Genomic DNA, 18,696 nt, shown 5'->3' on the forward strand with positions numbered 1-18,696 from the left:
ACATATTTGATGTATTTTAAAGTTGCTTAAAACTAAAAGATCAAGTTATTTATTTTATTAGCTATTGTCATCTTTTTGGGGCCCTAGGGCTAGAATTGTTTGAGGTAATTGAGTTATTGCATTTGAAAGGCAAAAAATTGATATTTAAGGTTCAGCTAATTTCAGTTCAAAATTTAGGACATTTCTTAAAGCTGCACTAGCTGCCAAATTTGTTCAGTTTTTATTCTACTGAATTTTGCTGATTCAGTGAAATAAGTTTGTAGTAATGCAAGTGAAGCAATTAATGTCGATAATACCTACAGAATATTGTGAAAACAACGTTTTTTAATCAGATAAGATAGGTCTGATCTAATTATTTTTCGCCATTACTTCCGAAGATTGCCAACAGGACATTCACCAGGGTTAAAAATACTTTAACCTTTGTGAAAAAATAACAATAACGGATACACAGGTGAGGACGTGTCTTGTTTTCATTTCATTTCATCTATTTCTTGATTAGTTTTCAAATAAATTATGATCATATTTGAGCCGCATTATATCACAGTACGTAAATTTCAAAAGAATTCTTGCGTTATATTCAAACTTTTATCTTATATGGCTTGAGTGTGTCAGTCTTCCTTGCCGTAGAATAACCACTTTCGCTTTGCAGTGAGATTTGTTAAAAAGCGACCCTTATACAAACTTATCTAGGTCGATTTTTTGTCTTGCAAGACAATAAATGTATAGACACCTATTTCATGTATTTAATGCATTTTATTCGTGGATATCAAATGAAATTGTACAAGAAAAGTACAATTTAGTGTAATAATTAAGTTCAGGCATATTTCAACAGAAACAAAAATTAATGAAAATGACAGCTTCTTTTTTCATACATTTAGGAGCACAACTACATGAATTTCAGACTTCAAATCTTGTTTTTGACAGCTATAGATTTATTCTAAAATATGTTGTTTACATTTTTGTTGTTAATGTTATATAGAAGTTATAAAACTTTTGTTCCTAAGTTTGACTTGTGGTTGTGTGTTATATACATAGAAAGATGCATTTAACAATGTTTCAGTGCCCAATTTAATGTATTATTAAAACTATGAATGAAAACATTTCAGTAAGGAATGTCCTAGATATTGACTTTAGCAGAACCTTAAAAGAAATTTTATATACTAGATAATTGTTCACAAAAAGTTCCATATACAATCAAAATGAAATCTTGTATAGCTTATAATAATCATGATTTAAATACTTTGTTTAAGATGAGGATGAGAAAAAAACGTCATGTAAGAATTTGTTTGGTATGAACACTGCTCCAGAAAGTACACAAGGCAACATGGATGAATTGTTAGGACTCTGTTCTGGAAAGTTTGTCTCAAAGTAAGTTTATCTATTTTCACTATGAATATTTTGCATAATTCGATTTGTCAGAACTTTCAGTCAATTTAGGCACTATTTTCCTGCTTCACTTCTTAGCTCACCTTACATAAAAAGACCAAAAGGGTCTGTTACCAGATTTTATCCTTTATTTCCAAAACCATGACAAATTAAAGAATACAAAGATTTCTAAGGCTCTTTAGTCTGTTCAGTGATGTTGAAGTTATTGCCCGTTTCAATGTTTTTTAGCTATTTTAAATGTTATTTCTTCCCAAAATCTTCTCCTCTGACACTACCAGACTTTTTAGAACCACACTTAGTATGAATGTTCCTTAGGGAGTTGCATAGAATTGATGTGTGGACTTTTAATCTGTCAAAAAAACATTGCAGCTGTTACTAAAAATAAAACATAGTAGTCAGACAGAAGTTTATCACATATGTATCGCCAAAACCGTTAGGGTTAGCCAAACTTTTTCAGTTGCTGAAATGATCCTTATTATAAGGCCTTCAAAAGTCTTCAGGGATCAAAGTTGTCAGGTGACTCCTTGTAAGAGTTGTTGCTCTTGAAAGATGAAAAATGAGGGTTGTTTTTTTTTTTACAGTTTTCAGCCAATATCTTGAAGACTATAATAGATAAAAAGAAACTTTCAGTTGCTGAAATGATCCTTATGATAAGTCCTACCAAAGTCTTTAACTCAAAAACTGTTATGTTTAGCCAAATTCTAGTGTTCAGCATGATGAGATCTATGTGATCAAATTTTCCTGTTTATCTGTTAAGCCATGTTGCAGTTATTGCCCTTTTTTGACATTTTTTAGCTATTTTAAATGTTATTTCTTTAAAAAAAATTCTCCTCTGACACTACCAGACCTATTAAAACCATACTTCTGGGTTAGACAGAAGTTTTTTTTTGCATATTTCTACAAACCTGTTAGGTTTAGGCATATTCTGACATAGGGTAAAATGTTCAGCATGATGAGATTTTTCTGTGGTGAAATTTAACATGTAAATCTGTTTAATCATGTTGAAGGCAATGCTATTTTTAATTTTTAATGTTACTACTATAAAATAATTTCTCCTTTAGAAACTACTGGACAGAATTGAACAAAAAATTGATCTGATTGTTCCTTAGGTGTGAGTGTTTTTTTTCTATCTGTGTAAAAACATGGCTACTTTAACAAAAAATAGAATGTTGAACCATGTGAGTGATTCAGACTCTTTAGAGCCTCTAGTTAATATCTTCTTATGACGCTGAATGAGACTAAGGTTTTCAGTTAGGCCATCAACCATTTATCTTGAATTTTATACTTTTTAAGCCCCTTCAACTATAAGTTGGGGGCATATTGTTTTATCCTAGCCCATCAACCCCACAAGATATTACACCATAAATCATAAAGGTTTGCACTGTTTAAAAAGAAGTTTAGGGTAAGTGTATATAACCAAAGTATTATGCTCCCATTAATTTTTTACCTTAGCTGGTGTAAGGCCATGCGAGTTATTGCCATCATTGTTTGTATTCATAAACTTTTCTTTAAAATTCTTCTAAAACCACTCATTGGAATATAACCAAACTTGGTCACCAGCACCCTTAGGTTATTTACTTTGGAAATTGTGTCATTTATATAGATCAATTGTAAATCATTGCCACCTTTGCTATTTTTAGACCATTGGAGTCAAGCTTACAATTTCTACATGTATCTCGAACTATAAGAGATATTGGAAATAATTGGTACATATCTTCTTCAGCTTGGAGAGCTCAGCAAAAGTCTCGGTAGGACAACTCCTTGTAAGAGTTATTGCCCTTGAAAAGCATAAAATGACTTTTTTTGCAGTTTTTAGCCAATGTCTTGAAAGCTATTATAGATGAATAAAACTTTCTTTGATGAAATGATCCTTATGATAAGGCCTACAAAAGTCTTCATTGTGTCGAAGTTGGTGGACGATTTTTTGTTAGACTAATTGCCTTTGAAAGGCAAAAATGACATTTTTTTTTAGCTCACCTGGCCATAGGCCATTTGAGCTATTGCCATCACTTGGCATCCGTTGTCTGTTGCGTTGTTCTAACATAGGGTAAAAGTATTTAGCATGATGAGATGTATCTATAGTCAAAATTTTGGTGAAAATCAGTTGACCCATGTTGGAGTTGTTGCCTATTTTGGATGTTTTTTGGTGTGTTGATGTTATTTTAAAAAATCTTCTCCTCAGAAACCACTCTACAGAATTCAATGAAAGTTGGCATTTTTGTTTTATAGAGTATCTTAACACAATGACCGTTTGGATTTTTGATTGGTTAAAAAACATGGCTGCCATTTCTAAAAATAGAACAATGAGGTCAGATAGCAGATTTTTGCATACATCTCCATATGCGTTAGGTTTAGCTAATAGCTTTCAATTAATGATCCATATTATAAGGCTTACAAAAGTCACCAATAATTCAAATTGAGTCAAAATTGTTGGACAACTTGTTAGAGTTATTGCCCTTGAAAGGCAAAAATTAAACCAGGTGAGTGATTCAGGCTCCTGGGAGCCTCTTGTTTGTTTTTAGCCATTATCTTGATAACTATTTAAGATGTAAAAATAACTTTCAATTAATGAAGTTATCTTTATGATAAAGTCTTAATTGGGTCAAAGCTGTAGGACATCTCCTTGTTGGGTTTATTGTCTTTAAAAGGCAAAAAAATAATGTTTTTGCTGTTTTAGCCAATATCAATGTTTTTGCTGTTTTTAGCCAATATCTTGAAAACTATAATAGATATAAAAAAAAAACTTTCAAGTGATGAAAAGGTCCTTATGATAATGCCTTCAAATTCTTTATTGGGTCAAAGTTGTAGGACTACTTACTAGAGTTATTGCCCTTGAAGGTGAAAATAATAACTATGCGAAAGATTCAGACTCCTAGTACCCCTCCTGTTTCAAATTTCTGATTTATTGTTTATAGGTCATGGAATTTTATTTATTATAAAGTGGATGTTTTCAAGTATTCACACAATAACTTGCACATGTAAAATTAACATCATTTTGTGTGAGTTTACTTTTGTCAATTGAGGTAATTGTTAGTTGGGTTCCTGATTTTATGGTTTGGCCCTTCCCAGGAGACCATAAAAATTGGTACTCCATATCATAATGCTTTCAATTAAAATCTAAATTGTAACTGCATTTGTTTACTATAAAGTATAGAAAAAAATTTATATATAGTTATGGTTTCAGTACCTTGTCAGGACAGAAAAGAAAAGCTGAGTTTGATGACGACAGTCTGCAGATGGTCAGTGATGTAGAAGATGATGATTTTGAATCTAAAGAGAAGGTTAGGATTTTTTTTATGTCGACCTGAGTGCATCCCCTGTGATTGTCCCTTTTCCATTAAACATTCTTCTAGATTGTGTTGATTTTGCCAACACCAGACAAAATTATTTTTACTGTGACAATATGTTTGATTTGTTCAAGACCATTTTATTTAATAAAATCTAATTTTTGATACTTTTTTGAATTTTTCAATATTTTAATGCTGTATTGAAGTAATGTTTCTATGTTTTTTTATATCATTAATTTACCTTTTTAGCTCACTTGTCCCAAAGCCATGTAAGCTATTGCCATCACTTGGTATCCGTCATTGTTGTCCAACATTAACAATATTTCAAAACTATTCTTCTCTGACACTACTCGACCAATTGGAATCAAACTTGGTATGAATGTTCCATGGGGTATCCTGCATAGTACTGATGTGGGGATTTTTGATCCATCAAAAAATATGGCCGCTGTTACTAAAAATAGATGATAGGGGTCAGACAATAGTTGATCTGCAAACCGTTAGATTTAGCCAAACTCTTTCTGCTGAAATGATCCTTATTATAAGACCTTCAAAAGTTTTCAGGAGACTCCTTGTAAGAGTAATTTCTCTTGAAAGACAAAAAATGAAGTTTTTATGCCTCCGCGACAAACAGTTGGGAGGGGGGATATTAATTTACCCCTGTCCATCCGGATTACACATGATCTTGGCTTGTCCGGCTATCTCCTCATACAGTTTTTGAACTACATCTAAGATATTTTACAGGGTATTTCTACGCATAATGAAGGTGTGCAGGGCTGAAGGATTATGATTTTCATGAAATATTATGGAAATTGGTGATCGTTATACTTCGTCATTTTACTCAGTAATATATAGATCATGGCTTGGCCGGTTTTCTCCTTGTACAGTTTACATCTAAACCATTTTTTGCAGGATGTTTCTACACATAATGATGGTGTGCAAGGTCATAGGATCTTGATTTTTGTGGAATATTACAAAACTGGGTGATAGTTGGAATATGGAATATTACGGAACTGGATAATAGTTGGACTTTGTAATTTTTGTCAGAAATATACCCCAAGCAACAAAGTTAGGGATTTGTTATTGGGGATATTTTTTATGTGTCCATCGGTCCATCCATCAGTCCTCTTTTTCTCATCGCAAGTATTTTTGCAGTGCTTAGCCTAACATACCAAATATTTACTGCATCAACCAACAGTACATAACCTTTCTGAATCTGCAAACCTTGTCTTCATACAAAAATAAACATGTTCTTAATTTGGCAAATCTAGCGAGTGGGGGCATCATTAGTACCTTACAGATACATTTGATTTACTAATAAAAATTACTACTAACAAATGAAGTGGGGGCTTCTGTGACAAACAGGGCTTCTAGTTTTTTTTTACAGTTTTCAGCCAATATCTTGAAAACTATAGTAGATAAAAGAAACTTTCAATTGCTGAAACGATCCTTATGTTATGTCTTACCAAAGCCTTTTTGAATCAAAATTGTTGGACAACTTGTAAAATTTATTGCCCTTGAAAGACAGACTTTAACCAGGTCAGCAATTTAGGCTCCTGGGAGCCTCTTGTTTTAATTCTGGTCAGATTCTTACACTGTTTCAAATGTCAAATTGCAATCAAAATTCAAAGCTGTATTGAGTTTAGAATAATACTTGCCTATTATTGAACAGTTAACTGTTGTGTGTGCATACTTGTCCATTTTTTAAACATTTAACTGTAGTGTGTCCATACTTAACCCATCATTGAACATTTAATTATTGTCAATACTTGCCCATTATTAAACAGTTAACTGTAGTGTGTCCATACTTGCTCATTATTTAACATTTAACTGTAGTGTGTCCATACTTACCAATCATTGAACATTTAACTGTAGTTATTCATACTTACCCATCATTGAACAGTTCACTGTAGTGTGTCCATACTTGCCCATTATTTAACATTTAACTGTAGTGTGTCCGTACTTACCCATCATTGAACATTTAACTGCAGTGTGTCCATACTTACCCATCATTGAACATTTAACTGCAGTGTGTCCATACTTACCCATCATTGAACATTTAATTATTGCCCATACTTGCCCATTATTAAACAGTGAACTGTAAGGTGTCCATATTTACCCATCATTGAACATTTAACTGGACTGTGTCCATACTTATCCATCATTGAACATTAAACTGTAGTTATCCATACTTACCCTTCATTGAACAGTTAACTGTAGTGTGTCCATACTTGCCCATTATTTAACATTTAACTGTAGTGTGTCCATACTTGCCCATTATTTAACATTTAACTGTAGTGTGTCCTTACTTGCCCATCATTGAACATTTAACTGTAGTTATCCATACTTACCCATCATTGAACAGTTCACTGTAGTGTGTCCATACTTGCCCATTATTTAACATTTAAGTGTAGTGTGTCCGTACTTACCCATCATTGAACATTTAACTGCAGTGTGTCCATACTTACCCATCATTGAACATTTAATTATTGCCCATACTTGCCCATTATTAAACAGTGAACTGTAGTGTGTCCTTACTTGCCCATTATTTAACATTTAACTGTAAGGTGTCCATATTTACCCATCATTGAACATTTAACTGGACTGTGTCCATACTTATCCATCATTGAACATTAAACTGTAGTTATCCATACTTACCCTTCATTGAACAGTTAACTGTAGTGTGTCCATACTTGCCCATTATTTAACATTTAACTGTAGTGTGTCCATACTTGCCCATTTTTTAACATTTAACTGTAGTGTGTCCTTACTTGCCCATCATTGAACATTTAACTGTAGTGTGTCCATACTTACCCATCATTGAACATTTAGCTGTAGTTGTAATATTTTGGCAGTGAACTAATTTTTGGATTTATTTTTACCAAACCACACACACAATCTACTTCTATCTGGAAAGTTACCAGAAAAAAATATTGATAATGGAATAGCTCATATGCTTACACTATATGACCATACAAATTCATATTTATTTTAGGACACTTTTAGTGATGAAGATGACAATGAAACTAATTCAGTACAATCTGAGACTAAGTCCCAAGTGTTTAAAGGCTTTGTGTCAGGAAAAACTGGGTAATTTGAAATACTTTATTAAGATTTATAGCAATTGATTGTTACTACTTTCAGTTTAGATTTAGGTAGTTTTTACTATAGTATAAATAGAATTTTACTTAACTTTGACTAAACATGAGTGTTATATTTTGGACAGTCTCAAGTTTGAATAGCTGACCTCCAAATTATTATCCATGATAATGAAAATCATAATCGATAAAAAGATTCTTGTAATAGATTATGATCATCCCTACAAAAGAATCAAGTTATGGTAAGAAAAAACTTCATTATTAAAGAAAATAGCCATTATTGCATATGTTATATTGATGAATTGTAACAGATAGAGAATTCCTGATGTCAAATATTCATAAATTTTGTTTTTGTATTAAATGTTTTTTTTTATATATATATATTATTGCAGGAAGATTAGGAAAGAGTTTGTGGATGAGGAAGCAGAGTTATCAGGTATATTATCTATAGAGTAATGCTTACTTATCATTTATTTTTCCATTCAAATATTTTATGTCGGGATTGTCTTTTGTTTTGTTAATAGTAAAAGTGTTGAAACTGATAGATAAATAATTCATATTTAATTGAGATTGATACCTCCCGTACTATAAATTATTTTAGGATGTTAAAAAAAGTATCATACTAATGTTCACAATAAACTGGTATAGATGCTCAAGATCATGATCTTATTTTGCAGGAAGTGAATATGATAGTGATGAAAACCTTGATCTTGCGGAAGAAGATGATATTATGATGGAGGAGTTGGGGGATAATGATGTCACTGCTACAGAGGATGAACTTAGGAATCAAGTGGGAAGAGCTCACCTGTAGGTCACTTACCCGAATTACCTGCCTATCAATTTGGTATTAAGTGATGTGTTTTTATACCCCCGCTAAATGAATGGATGGTATTTTGGAATCACCTTGTTCATCCTTCAAAATGTTTGTCAAAAAACTCTTAGCTCCCACTAGATGGGGTACATGTTGTAAGAGATATTGGTTGTTGTCTAGTATCAACTTCCAGTAGAAGTAGGGGTATACCTAGCATGTGTTTGTTTTTCACACATTTCAAAGTTTAATGAAGATTTGAACCAACAATTTATTTTACCACCTACATTTTTGGGGGATTTAAATATATGACCTAAGATAACTATGAACATTGGGACTCTACTGCATGTACTATCACTGTCATTAAACGAGAAGTCTATGTTATTGTGCAAGTCATAAATATAGATACTAATCTGTTAAATTTTCATGAAAATTAAATTGGAACAAAATAATAACCTTTACTTAACCAATTAATCACGTGTTATAATTAGGGAATTTGAATTTCCCACGACTATGGGCACCACCATGATCGGTTGAGCTTTGACGTCACGAAGTCGGTTTGTAAAGTGAAAATAAATAGGTACTGATTACGATGTCCAAAGAAATCACAAATTTAGGACTTTTCCCCTATAATTTCAACCCAAAATAAACTGAAAAAGAGATTGAGGCACAACATGTAAGCAAATGTCAGACAATATTGACGAACAACAGGATTTGCAGCTAGAAGACTAGTATGGCTGGGGAAAATTTAATAGCTACTTCTGAAGAATGTTTGTGTTGCTGGTCAAAAAACTTTATAATATTTCTCTTTCATCGTTCGTGCAATCGTAAGCTTGACAAGACGATTGGTGATTAGATAAACAGGGTTGTAGAAATATTTATGGAATATTCTTTGTTTATATATAATTTGCAGTACTTGTGTCAGTACCAAACCGACTCTGACATCATGAGCCAATTGGTAGCTATCTGTAAAAATCAATAAAGTCTGCTTATGATCTTCCTTCAGATAAGAAAGTTTTGCAAGATGGCTATCCACATATATTAAAAAAAGATTTTGAATGTTTATGTGGGTATGATTTATCATAAAAGCCTAACTTAATGCAAAGGTGGTCTTCCCTTTTAATTCTGAAACCGAAGTATGTTTCCTTGACCTGTATGGTTGGAAAGTTGAAAAATTACGGTTCTGTTTAAACACAGAAACTTTCTCCCATTGTCAAATATGCAGCGGACTAGTATATTAACATGAAAAGGGTTATCCCAAATTTACATCCCCTTCTGAAGGAGAGGAGTATATAATGTCTATCCCCTTCTGAATGAGAGGAGTGTGTACTGTTTGACCCTTGTTTGTGTTTCTTGGCAGCTTGCAATTTGAATATATTTTTCCTGTAAGTATGCCATATGGTGGGATCTATTTTTGTGAAAATTTGACAACGTCCTGTTTACTGAGGAGTTTGTTAATTTTACTGTATTCTTCTGTGTATTCCACACATTCAAGTAAACTGTGCACCGCCTTCCTGGCAAGGGGTATCAATGAAAAAAGTTAGTTTCTGTGTAATACATGCACAGGGAAGCAAGAAAAAAATCACCAGCAGAATACCACAAAGAGATGAAAGGAATCCTTGTAAATTCCCTGAAATGTGTATTCTTTCATCATTATTCTTTTAAACAAAAGTATTTTTAAAATTTTCCTGTGTTTGCAAGCCATTTATTGATGAAAATACAGCGATGTTTGGATCCATTCAACAAGTTGGCTAAAATGTCCACATTCCATGTTTGTATGCAAATCAGGTGTTTTAATAAAACAATGGAGTCAAGTTCGACTGTTAGTAAAAAAGATGATTTAATTTGCCAAGCTTGTGTATAATATTTGACATCTGGAAACAGTTCATCAAGCTGATTAAAGGATTAGTGACAATTGTTTTCACCTTTGAATTTATTTTTCATTGTTTGATAATTAAATGACAATGAGGCTGAGGACAGGATAGCACTCCTGTTATTGTGCACACAGATGAATAACTTATTTAGGGCAGCATGGTTTGAGTGAAAAAGAAGATTTTTTTTTTGTACAGACTATGAAATGCTAGAAAATGGCATTGATGGATAGCAACGAAGAAAAAGTTCAAAAATGTGTATGGAATACATGTAAGAATGTGGTAGTTATATCATTATTGAAAACAGGGATATCACTACTAGTGACTAGTGAGCCATCATTCACTAATTTTTTGTTTTGTTTTGTTTTTTTTTTTAGAACATATTACTATTTACTGCTCTACAATCACATAACAAACAATGAATTTAATTAATAGACACAAGTATCATTATCAGGTAATTCTATATTAATCAAATCAAGGATTTGTAAATTCAAACTCCATATTTATAATACAGCCTCTACCGATACTAGACAAAATAGGTTTCATCGGGACATATCATGTAGTTTGCAGGGACATTGTAGATCTTTTATATTAAGATGTAAATTTTCCAACTTATTAGTCTGTATTCAAGTTCACTTTGTAAACATATAGGTTATTTATTCACAACTTATCATGTAATTTGAATGATAATTTCAGTATTCTATCTGACCAATTCTTTGGCTATAAAAAATCTTGATCTGTTTTTATCATTAAATGCTATTGTCATTTTATTATGTTGATTTTGTTGTTAATCTCTGAGTGTTTGTCTTTATTTTCAGTAAGCAGATGATAGATGAGGACAAAAGAGAGTTAATGAGGTTCCAGGAGATGTATCTCCCTGATGGAGATCTTCACTCTGATGCTGGGAGAACCAGAAGATTTAAATGGAGTAATATAGGCAAGTCCCTTGTTTGTTGATGTGGAATGTATATCTGATGTATGAAAATGTGTATCTCCAATTTGGTAATGGGGAAATTTGCATCTCCAATCAGATGATGTGAAATGTGTATATCCAAATGTACATCTAAAATCTGACTGTAGGAAATGTGTTGATTCCCAGTTTATTGGATGGAATTATTGCCCTTTATTCTAGTGTACTAGTGTATAAAGCAATGCATTGGTCTGTGGTATTCATTCATCAGTTTTTAAAGTAAATGTATTCTCTATTCTGATGTAGCAAATATATTGGTTTTCGGTGTGTTGTCTACTCTGATGAAAGGAATGTGTTGTCTCTACTCTGATGAAGGGAATGTGTTGTCTCTACTTTGACAAGGGGAGTGTGTTGTCTACTCTGATGAAGGGAATGTGTTGTCTCTACATTAATGAAGGGAATGTGTTGTCTCTACATTTAATGAAGGGAGTGTGTTGTCTCTACTCTGATGAAGGGAATGTGTTTTCTCTACATTAATTAATGGAGTATGTTGTCTACTTTGATGAAGGGAATGTTTTGTCTGTACTCTGGTGAAGGGAATGTATTGTCTCTACTCTGATATAGTACTTGTGTTGCCTACTCTGATGAAGGGAATGTTTTGTCTGTACTCTGGTGAAGGGAATGTATTGTCTCTACTCTGATATAAGACTTGTGTTGCCTATTCTGATGAAGGGAATGTGTTGTCTCTACACTAATGAAAGGGAATTTCTTGTCTCTACATTGATGAATGTTGTCGTCTCTACTTTGATGAAGGGAATGTGTCTCTACCCTGGTGAAGAGAATGTTTTGTCTCTACTTAGTTGAATGGAATGTATTGTCTCTACCCTGGTCAAGAGAATGTTTTGTCTCTACTTAGTTGAATGGACTGTATTGTCTTTACTCTGGTGAAGGAATGTTTTGTCCCCATTCTGATGATGGATATGTTGTCTCTTAACTGGTGAAGGGAATGTATTGTCTCTTCTCTGATGAATGGAATGTGATTTCTTTACTCTGATGAAGGGAATGTGTTGTCTATACTCTGATGACGAAATGATTTGATCTCCACTCTGACGAAGGAATATATTGTCTCCAACCTGGTGAAGGGAATGATTTGGTCACTACTCTGATGAAGGGAATATGTTGTCACTACTCTGATGAAGGGAATGTGTTGTCTCTACTGTGATGAAGGAATGAATTGGTCTCCACTCTGATGAAGGAATGATTTGGTCTCCACTCTGGTGAAGGAATGGTTTAGTCTCCATTCTGATGAAGGAATGGTTTGGTCTCCACTGATAAAGGAATGGTTTGGTCTCCACTCTGATGAAGGAATGGTTTGGTCTCCATTCTGATGAAGGGAATGTTTTGTCTTTACTCTGATGAAGGAATGGTTTGTCTCCACTCTGGTGAAGGAATGGTTTAGTCTCCATTCTGATGAAGGAATGGTTTGGTCTCCACTGATAAAGGAATGGTTTGGTCTCCACTCTGATGAAGGAATGGTTTGGTCTCCATTCTGATGAAGGGAATGTTTTGTCTTTACTCTGATGAAGGAATGATTTGGTCACTACTCTGATGAAGGGAATGTTTTGTCTTTACTCTGATGAAGGGAATGATTTGGTCACTACTCTGATGTTGGAAACTTCACTGATTCTTTATTACATGATGACATTTTGTACATCCTATTTTGTTTTTATTTCTGACTGCTTAGATCATTTATCGGGTATCCTATATGGTTTCTGGTGTTGGAATCTTTGGTTCATCACCAAGTGAGCTTTGTTCACAGTTTTTTTATAGTTTAATATAAAACTAATTAGCTAAATTGAAATAAAGAACAAATTACAGTTGAACTTTACTCATTCAAACTCAGATAACTGGATAACCTGGGAATTCTCAAACACAATAAACCTGGGATATCTCAAACACAATTCAGAGTACCTAACTTTTCTCCTATATATCAATATATATATAGCCTTGGACTTCTGGAACACTCACACTCTTTAGTTGGTCTGCACTGTAATAAATCTCATTAGAATTTCCTTCACTCAAACTCGTCAACCATTTTGTCAGCTTGGGTTAGAAAAGGTTTGACAAACTGAAGCCCTATTAATACTAAATGGTCATTTTAAGAAGTTACTGGTTATATCTATCTAATCACTAATTAAGTCTTAAATTTATATGTATTACTGAAATTGAGAATGTTCAGAAGTTGGCATGATAAAAGCATCAAGGAAATTGTTATGAAAACAAATAATTGACAACAAACTCAAACAAAACTTTTTAATAGCAAAGGTAGTATTTTTAATGTTTGCCCATCAGCATAACCTTCTGAAAGCGAATGAAAGAAGTCCAAGAACTAATAAAACTTTGTAGGAAGTTAGCAATTTCTCAGACTCAAAATATATGATATTTTAACCCCAGAGTCAATTTCTCCAGGGGTCAAATTATCATATTACACCAGTAACAACAAAATCCAGAAATGTTTGAACTTAAGTTTCTTTAACTCCTGTTAACATGAACACATTTGGAGTTCAGTATGACAATATTTTTCAAGGAATTTTATGAAATACTAGTTGATTAATTTTCCATTCTAGATGATGATACACAGCAGGACATGTTTGATAAATCTGATGATGAAAAGGAAGAGGATGAGGGTGAGGAAGCACAGTGGAGGAAAGATAGATTTGAGAGAGAGAAATGGCTCCAGGAACAGCAGGTTGGTTTTTTTTATTTTTAGGTTTCTGGGACTTGAAGCCCTTGTAAATTGCTGAAGCAATAACACATGCTCAAAAAATTGTGTTGGCTTTTAAAACTTTTTATCATTTGCCAAAACATTAATCTTGTAACTGTAGCAGAATTTGCCATTGTTTTGAAATATAATTATGTATTCATGCTTTCATATGTACCTGTTGTACCTACCTTTATTTGTACAGGAAACTGAATGAAATACCTATTTTGTGACTTTTTAAGGAATGTGAAAAGGAGAAGGCTGATGAAGATAGCCAGTTCTTGAAGCTTGGAAAAGTATTTCTCAAACGACAAGGTAGAATTAAGTGACTTGTTTATTGGGGATATATTTCATTTAGTTCGAGAAAAATGCTTCGCTAGTCCTTCTCTTATGTGGCAACCCATACTGCAGTCCAAAACTGGCCACATAAGAGAGGTGGCCTTTTGAGAGGTTAAGCCAATTTTAGAATTTCATTGAATACGTTTATTTGTTCTATTACAAGTATGTACATGTACATTGTTATGCACTAGTACACAAATTATAAAGAGTTTTATTTTATATTTGTTATGTATGTGTAATGTATTTTTTTAATTAATTATTGAATTAAGTTTTGTTTATTTACCATATTTTTTGGACTAAAAATCTTTTTCAGCAAGTCCTTACTTTGGACATTTGTTTGATAGACCTTTGAACAAACCCATTGTTTTCTGGACCTGAGCATAGTAGTAGAATTATTTGATTACATTAATTTTAATTCCGGGGTAAACTGCAAGACCAAGCTGTCAGTGAAACATGATACATTGATGAAGATAATTGATCCCTGCCATTATCAATTTTACAAATGAATATGACTATGTTCTATAAATTCTATGCTGATCTGAATGCATAACTTTAAAATCATCAGAAAGCATAAACAAACTATAAAAGATTCTTTACTGGAAAAAACTTTATCAAAATCAAGCATTCCCAAGTTAATTTTCATATGCCAATTTTTGCCCACTCATGGTGTGTTGTGACACATTCGCACGTGGTGTTAACTAAAATCAATTAAAGTTGTGACCTAAATGGCTAATTGCAAACAGATTAAAAAGACAACAACTCTTGTTTGTAATTTGAAATAAATGTTTTTATTATTAATTACCAATCGTAATTATGACTGATTCATCAGACTAATTTCACACTTCAGAGCCCACGCTGGACATGTTTACAATTTTGTACACCTGATCTAGGGGCTTCATAGTAATTGAGACGCAATTTAATAACATTATTGAAAATATAATGGGGGGAATGATGAACATGGCTAAATACAAGAGGCTAGATCTTCGTTTTTCATTCAAAGTGGTGGCCGCTGGTCCATCAGAGGGATTACCGTTTATAAGGGGTTAATTTGCATTGTAAGTCATTAATGCAATTAAAATGTGGTCACATAAATAGGTGGCCGTTGGTCAGGGGGGCCATTTCAGAGAGAGACTACTGTACTTTTTAGCTGGTCTCGTAGCTGCTTCATTCCATGCTTTTGTTCATCCATTAATGGGTCCTCACTTTATATAAACTGTAACTCAAGAAGTATTTAAGCAATATTGTTCAAACTTTGCACACTGATTATATACATGTGCAGATTGAAGATGTGCACTTGCGATTATGAAGATATTTTTGTTAATTTTTTCCTACAATTTTTAGCATGTTGAATTTATCCATTTGTTCAGCAGTATGTGCTATCATTAGGATTTTACTTATTGTTTATGTATATATTGAAGAAACTTATGTGCTGCCAAATATGTGACTGTGGCACTAGACATACCGGTATATTAGTATTTTTACTAAAAATAGAACATAGGGGTCAGACAGTAGTTTTTCACATATATATATCTCCAAAACTGTTAGGTTTATCCAAATTCTGACAGGGTAAAATTGTTCAGCATGATGAGATCAATCTGTGGTCAAATTTTCATTTTAATGTGTTTTGCCATGTAGGAGTTATTGCCCTTTTTCGACGTTTTTTTGCTATTTTTAATGTTATTTCTTTCAAAAATCTTCTCCTCTTACACTATTTGACCAATTGGAACCAAACTTTGTATGAATGTTCCTTGGAGTATTATGCATAGAACTGATGTGGGGATCTTTGATCCGTTGAAATACATGGTCGCTGTTACTAAAAATAGAATATAGGGGTCAGACAGTAGTTTTTCACATATATCTCCAAAACTGTTAGGTTTAGCCAAATTCTGACATGGGTGTAAAAGTGTTCAGCATGATGAGATCTATCTGCGGTCTAATTTCATTTTAATCTATGAAGCCATGTTGGAGTTATTGCCCTTTTTCGACGTTTTTTTTTTTGCTTTTTTTAATGTTATTTCTTTCAAAAATCTTCTCTGACACTATTTTACCAATTTAAACAAAACTCAGTATGAGTGTTTCTTGGGGTATCATGCATATAACTGAAGTGGGTTTTTTTGATCCGTCGAAAAAACATGGTCACTGTTCCTAAAAATAGAGCATAGGGGTCAGACAGTAGTTTTTTCGCATATATCTCCAAAACCATTAGGTTTAGCCAAATTCTTTCAATAGCTGAAACGATCCATATTTTTAAGACTACAAAAGTCTTCTTATGAGAGTTATTGCCCTTGACAGTGGAAAATGACAGTTTTTTTTTGTGTTTTTTTTTTTTTACAGTTGTCAGCCAATGTCTTGAAAACTATGATAGATTTAGACTTTCATTTACTGAAATGATCCTTATGATACGTCCTATCAAAGTTTTCTTGAGTAAAAATTGTTGGACAGCTTCTTGTTTAATTTATTGCCCTTGAAAGGCAAAATTCAACCAGGTGAGTGATTCAGACTCCTAGGAGCCTCTTGTTACACTTTTCAGCCAATATCTTGAAAACTATAATAGATAGAACGAAACTCAATTGCTAAAATGATCCTCATGCCAATTCCTTGTTCAATGTTTTGCCTTTGAAAGACAAAATTTAACCAGTTGAGTGATTCAGGCTCATGGGAGCCTCTTGTTTTTTTTTGGTTTTTTTTTTACAAAGAGTAAATTGTAACACCCTATTTAGAATTGGTTTAAATTATTCCTATTGGTATGTAGAGGGGGTTGCCAGAATTGAAATATTGATGGGATATATATTTTGAGAATATGTGAGAAAAAGGTTGCAACTGTAATAAGATCTGATAATTTCTTATTCAATCAACAAATTAAAATATATAAATGATAGTTTTGTCAAGAACCTTTAAATACAAACTGCCCATAAACTAGGCATTTTTGCAGACTGTCCAGCTGCTCTAGAATTCCTAAAAGTTTCTTATTTTTTTTAGTTTGACTAAAATTCCTTAAAAAAAAAACTTGAAGTTCGAAGAGAAGTCCTAAAAAGCCTTTATTTTTCATATGAATTCCTTAATTTTTGTGCTACTTCACTGCTGTCTTAGGAGTTTCAAAAGTTATCCTTGTAGTTTTTGTTTCAATGACTGCTTGTTTTGTAATTAAGAGAGTGCATTTTAATTGTCTATTAATGTTTACTTCATTGCAGGTAATCTGGTGTTCTTCTGTGGGGAATTCACAAAAGATGTGAAAGAAATATTGACAATTTTCTCAGTATTAGTTATTTTTATATTGTAAAATTCATAATTTTGGCCTAAATTATCCCTAAAATTAGCCCTTATGTTTTGCCAAAAGGTGCTGGACAGCCTGACGTGTTTAAAATTAGAATTAGATTAAAGGTGAATGTATGACTTCCTAATTCTATGTACACAAATAGAATTGTTACCTGGGATGTAATTCAATGCATCTGTTATCTCCTTGCAATATTCCTAAAGGATAATTGGAGATACATGATTTGATCTCCTGACAAGTTGTGAGGTACAGCTTGAAATTTTAGTAGGATGTTTATACACATAATGAAGATGTGCATTACTGAAATTTTATGATTTTCACAGATATTTCCAAAGTTGAACTGAGCATTATCGAAATTCTGTATTCAATAGAGGTACATCATTACATGGCCATCTACCCTCTCCTACAGTTTATTAGCTTTGATACTATACAGGATGTTTTTAGAGTTCCAAACTAGTGCATATAGTGGTCTCCTTTTAAAGTTTGTTATAGTGTTATTAGACTATATTCACCGTATTCTTTCTCATTATAATACAGATTTTTTTTTTACTTTTCCAGATTCTGATTCTGTACTATTAAAGAAACCAGAAGAAGTGCCCTCCAAACCAGCACAGAAGTCCATTTTGCCTGCACCTAAATTATCTGTAAGATATCTTTGTAGGAACAAATACTTGTACTATTGTGTTTTTTAAGGATTCAATAGACAGAATTTGATAAAGATCTATTTCAGTTATGTTAATTATTTACAGTCCAACATTTGTTTTGTAGACCTTTGAAATTTCAAACCCATTGATTTCCAAATCTGATCTTTGGCACAAAAGTTGTAAATGTTTTGATTTCAGTATATTGATTAAATTCAATCATAATTTAGGGTAAACTGCAATCACATGCCTTTCAGAAAACAAATGCCTGATCAAATTGGCGATGGACGATAATTGATCAGTGCCCCTATCCATTGTAGATTA

The 18,696-nt window shown here is 32.8% G+C and overlaps 1 protein-coding gene across 2 annotated transcripts in view; it reads left to right on the top strand.

The window, feature by feature from the left end:
* The window catches only part of LOC148623567 (claspin-like), a 71,528-nt gene that overhangs the window by 42,980 nt on the left and 9,852 nt on the right, over positions 1–18,696 (top strand). For both annotated transcript variants that reach the window (XM_088565470.1, XM_088565471.1), the window contains exons 22-30: positions 1,251–1,368; positions 4,571–4,667; positions 7,666–7,760; positions 8,161–8,204; positions 8,446–8,575; positions 11,266–11,384; positions 13,985–14,106; positions 14,361–14,433; positions 18,290–18,375. In XM_088565470.1, coding sequence (XP_088421596.1) covers positions 1,251–1,368; positions 4,571–4,667; positions 7,666–7,760; positions 8,161–8,204; positions 8,446–8,575; positions 11,266–11,384; positions 13,985–14,106; positions 14,361–14,433; positions 18,290–18,375 — 884 coding nt within the window. The remainder of the gene's footprint in view (positions 1–1,250; positions 1,369–4,570; positions 4,668–7,665; positions 7,761–8,160; positions 8,205–8,445; positions 8,576–11,265; positions 11,385–13,984; positions 14,107–14,360; positions 14,434–18,289; positions 18,376–18,696) is intronic.

This window comes from Perna viridis, chromosome 2 (genome assembly GCF_037379345.1).
Source record: "Perna viridis isolate PV_CMFRI_1.1 ecotype Kerala chromosome 2, ASM3737934v1, whole genome shotgun sequence".
Taxonomy (NCBI): domain Eukaryota; kingdom Metazoa; phylum Mollusca; class Bivalvia; order Mytilida; family Mytilidae; genus Perna; species Perna viridis.